Source organism: Eutrigla gurnardus, assembly GCF_963514095.1.
Source record: "Eutrigla gurnardus genome assembly, chromosome: 21".
In the NCBI taxonomy this organism is placed as follows: domain Eukaryota; kingdom Metazoa; phylum Chordata; class Actinopteri; order Perciformes; family Triglidae; genus Eutrigla; species Eutrigla gurnardus.
The window spans coordinates 7,844,963-7,848,845 of record NC_139932.1 but is presented as its reverse complement, the minus strand read 5'-3'; the positions used below and the strand labels follow the sequence as shown (position 1 = coordinate 7,848,845).

Sequence of the window (3,883 nt, the reverse complement as noted above, 5' to 3'; positions counted from 1 at the left end):
TTTTTGTAATTTAACAAAGGTCAGGAACATTAGAGCAACTAGAAGAAAAGCAAATTTAATTTAGGCAGCAGTGAATGTAATCATGAAAATATGGATTTTCTGTGTAAATATTGTGATTGTAACAAATGCGTGGCCTCTAAATGAACTAACAAACTACAGTTTACTTTCAGCTTGTGGTTGAAGACATGATGACACACGTGTAATCTCCTCCTCCCCCTCAAATTGAAGGCCATTTGTTCTCCGGCATGGCGTCGAAGGTGTAATCGAGGGTGTTAATGATGAAGGAAGGAACAAACAGGTAGACGCCGCGCTGCCTCGCCGTAAACACAGCCTAAAACTAACCCAAAGTGCAAAGAGATGCTGAGATGTGATCAAAATGTGGGTTTTTAATAAACGTCTCCATTCATTGTTTGTTTTATTTTGTAATCTTTTTGCTCGGATGCAGAAAATCCTATTTTAGAAGGATGAGACGCTGCCGTGATGACTATGCGAGAGTGATTAATGGCATCAGCTGACCTCCATCGGTCCCTAATGTGATCTCCACGGCTTGTTAGCTGGAAGGACGGCCCACACTGTCCTCTCACATGAGACACAACGTGACCTTTTATTCATTATCAGGCTGTTTTATCTAATTACACCTTGACTTGATGACTCACGTTCCAACGACCACGCAGACATGGAAGAAGAAGAAACAAAAACTTTTTTTTTATACAAAACAGTGAAAGATTTAATGCTCAAGACAACATGGAAAGCTAGAAATTAAAGTTGCTTAAATAGCACTTCATGTTGGAATAATGCAACCTTACATTAATTAAATATGTCTCATTGGGTATAATAGCATGTATAGAATAAATGGGCATTTACATTATTTACAATCTCATGTACAATAGAAAAGCTGCCACGTCCTCAGATACAGCTGAGGCTCCTCCACATTTGCACACTCTCATCGTTTGTGGCAAACGCAGCTGGTGTTCGGCGATATGTCCACGCGGAAGTGTGTTCACAGGACGTGGTAGACGGGCCTGGACCCGGGGCTCTCCGGCGTGCAGGGCTGCGAGTCGGAGCTGCCGGGGGAGAAGGTGGCCGTGTCCCTCTGAGCCGGCGGCCCGCAGCTGGACTCCACCGAGGACAGGCGGTCCACGATGCTGGAGAGACACTCCAGACTGGAGGCCCCGACCGCCTTGTCGCCTGAGCCCTCTGGTGAGGAGACAAGGGGACACGTGTTTAATGGAAAGCACCAGAAACATGTTTCTTCATCCAATGTTTCATCAGGTTAATTTTAGTTTATTATACACTTAAATCCTGGTACTTAAATAAAAAGTACATTTCAAATTCAGTTTTTGAAGCACTATTCAAATCAGGTGTCTTTTACTGTCAAAAGGTCTTACCGTTCCTCGCATACGAATAACTGCTGCTGTAGTTTGCATTCAGATGCTGCCACAGTGGACTGTTGCTGTCAACCTGCAAGACAATGGGGTATCACATTTACCCTTGACTTATTGCAAACAGAAAACTGTTATGTTCCCATAAATATGTATGTGTGTATATATATATATATTTATATATGAAAGGAAGAAGCAGAGAAAGTGCTAAAAACCAAACCGATGCCCTTCTGCGATATTCTGGACAGGCTAATAAATCCTGAATTCCAAAGTTATGGGCTTCTTTATTTCACTTCCACCTTAAAGCCAAAGTGGCAGTATGCTCTCCCTTCCCCTGCCCGGCTCCGAGCGTGCCGAATCGATTGTATCAGTGGAAGCAACACCAGTTTGTGCAAGATGACACTTTCTCCTAGTAAATCTGCAGAAAATCCTGGCAGCGGCGCAGAACATGCAGTCAGGCTGGAATGCAGAACAGCGCCCCGTTCTCCATGCCAGACTTCAGTAAGGTGGATTTAGCTCGGTTTATTAGGGCTATAAAGTGTCCGGTGGTGGGAAAGCCATTACTCCAGCCGGCATGATAAGTTCTTTTGTATTAACTGATACGCTGTCACCTTCAGACTGTTGTCGAGAACAACTAATTCAACCCGACCTTGAATAACGAGCGTACATACTTGTAAGACTACAGAATAGATCTGGGAGTAGTAGTATGACATGCACGGAGAAGCATGGGTAATTGAGGTCTTGGGGCAAAATAAGCTTCTTTGATTAATAGGTTTGGAAATTGGAAATCCAGGCTCCATTTTGGAATGAAATCCTCTACGTGGTAGCTAACGAGTAATGGCAACAGATACTTGGGTCAACAACAAAAAAGGCCTTTTCAGGTGAAGTTCCTTCTGTCTGGCATGCGGTTGTAGTTATTTCTCTGCGTGACGCTGAGTTGGTTTTAGAGCCAAGTTCTGCACCACCAGATGTTTGCATGAACGTGTGGATTCGGAGGTCTTACCATGCCGTCAGAGCAGTTGGACAGCGGGCTCCCGGGCTCGGAGCCGGACCCTCCGGGTAGGCCGTAGTAGTTCTCCACCTGCTCTCGTAGCAGATCCTGCAGGCTCTCGATGTACTGGATGGCGTTGCGCAGGATCTCCACCTTGGGCAGCCGCTGGCTGGGGTTGGCCGAGGTGCAGCGCCTCAACGCCTCGAAAGCGTGGTTGACCTTCTTCAGCCGCCGGCGCTCGCGCATGGTGGCCGCCCGTCGGCGGTCCACAAAATTGGACTTGCGCTTGCAGGCCTTGCAGGCCCACTGGAGGCAGTGGCCCGGCTGGTGGGGGGCTCCGGGGAGCCTCACGTGCTCGTCCTCGTCGGAGCCGTCGAGCTCCGCGCCGGCGCCAAACTCCAGGCTGTCTGGAGAGGACGCGCACGCTCGGTCGTAGTAGACCTGGGATGGCGAGAAGACGTCCATGTCTGCCGAGGGACGGAGTCTGAGTGGATGGAGAGACGGGAGAAGGAAAGGAGGGAGCGGGGTGAGAGAGAGGAGACCTCTGAGTGATGTGAGGGGTCTGTTGCCCCGGGGCCCCCCTTATATGCCCCCAGGCCAGAGCCCAGGGCCCACATTGGCCAGATCTAATTACCATGGCCCATTGGCCCAGCCAGAAGGCAGGCTGGGGTGAGCTCAGCTCCCTCCCTGCCCCATCCCAACCCTCTGCCTCTCACCCCCCAGTACCCTGCAGAGTTTCCCACATCTGCCCTTCCTGGTGTTTTCCTACTCATCACCACTCTCCTTCCAACGGCCCTTCTCCTGCAAGGCCACGATGAATGCAGCGCTCGGGAATGTTTCAGCCGTCGCAGCTTTAACCACCACATGACCTTCTTTTTTTTTTATTTTGGGGATAGTCACAAGTGCTTTGCTTTGGCCTGATGTATCAGGAGCCGTCCTCCAACTTTCATGTCGGTGAACAAGACACTCCGCCATGAAGACGTATGATAAAAGAATGCGTTTTTTGTTTTGTCAAACTGTGCGGACAAAGAGGGCGACCGCTCATAGGAGTATGCGGGGCCAATTTTTACGGTGCAGACAACAGCGTTGCAGATGCAGCCCAGCTGCAAGGGGAGGTGTAACATTTCAAGCCCTGTGAATTCACATCGGCGTGGTAAGCCCCTCTAAACACCCCCCCAGCTCAATCAGCGAAGGTGCCGCCAATGAAGGCGATCCCTCCCCGTTTGCCTCATTAAAACGCTCATTACACAATTGACACCGCCACGCAACGCGCCATCTTGCCTCCGAGGGCCAAATTTTAACCATTAAAAGTTATTGACACAAGTCAAGCACTTCCATTTCAGCACACAACAGATGGCCATGATGGTGATGGAGGGGTTGAGATTGGTTTAGAAAGAAATTGTTGTTGGGGAAATAAAGGAATATTGTGGTATTTTATACTATCATATAAACACACATAACCTTCACATTGGAAGAGTGATTGTGCCTCATTGTGTTTCAAGCTGTTGAG

General features: G+C 48.6%; 1 protein-coding gene across 1 annotated transcript; it reads right to left on the bottom strand.

Moving 5' to 3' along the window:
- Window positions 1-743: 743 nt before the first annotated feature.
- Window positions 744-3,195, bottom strand: myf5 (myogenic factor 5). Its single transcript, XM_084038669.1, has 3 exons — window positions 2,386-3,195; window positions 1,389-1,461; window positions 744-1,197 (listed from the first exon to the last, which is right to left on the bottom strand). The coding sequence occupies exons 1-3, from the start codon at window positions 2,836-2,838 to the stop codon at window positions 1,001-1,003; spliced, it is 723 nt and encodes a 240-aa protein (XP_083894795.1). The 5' UTR covers window positions 2,839-3,195; the 3' UTR covers window positions 744-1,000.
- Between the last annotated feature and the right edge of the window lie 688 nt (window positions 3,196-3,883).

Coding starts and splice junctions, on each gene's coding strand:
- myf5 (XM_084038669.1), bottom strand. CDS start 2,838: ATGGACGTCTTCTCGCCATCCCAGGTCTACTACGACCGAGCGTGCGCG. Junction 1,462..2,385: donor CCAACTGCTCTGACGGCATG/GTAAGACCTCCG, acceptor ATTGTCTTGCAG/GTTGACAGCAACAGTCCACT. Junction 1,198..1,388: donor TTATTCGTATGCGAGGAACG/GTAAGACCTTTT, acceptor TCTCCTCACCAG/AGGGCTCAGGCGACAAGGCG.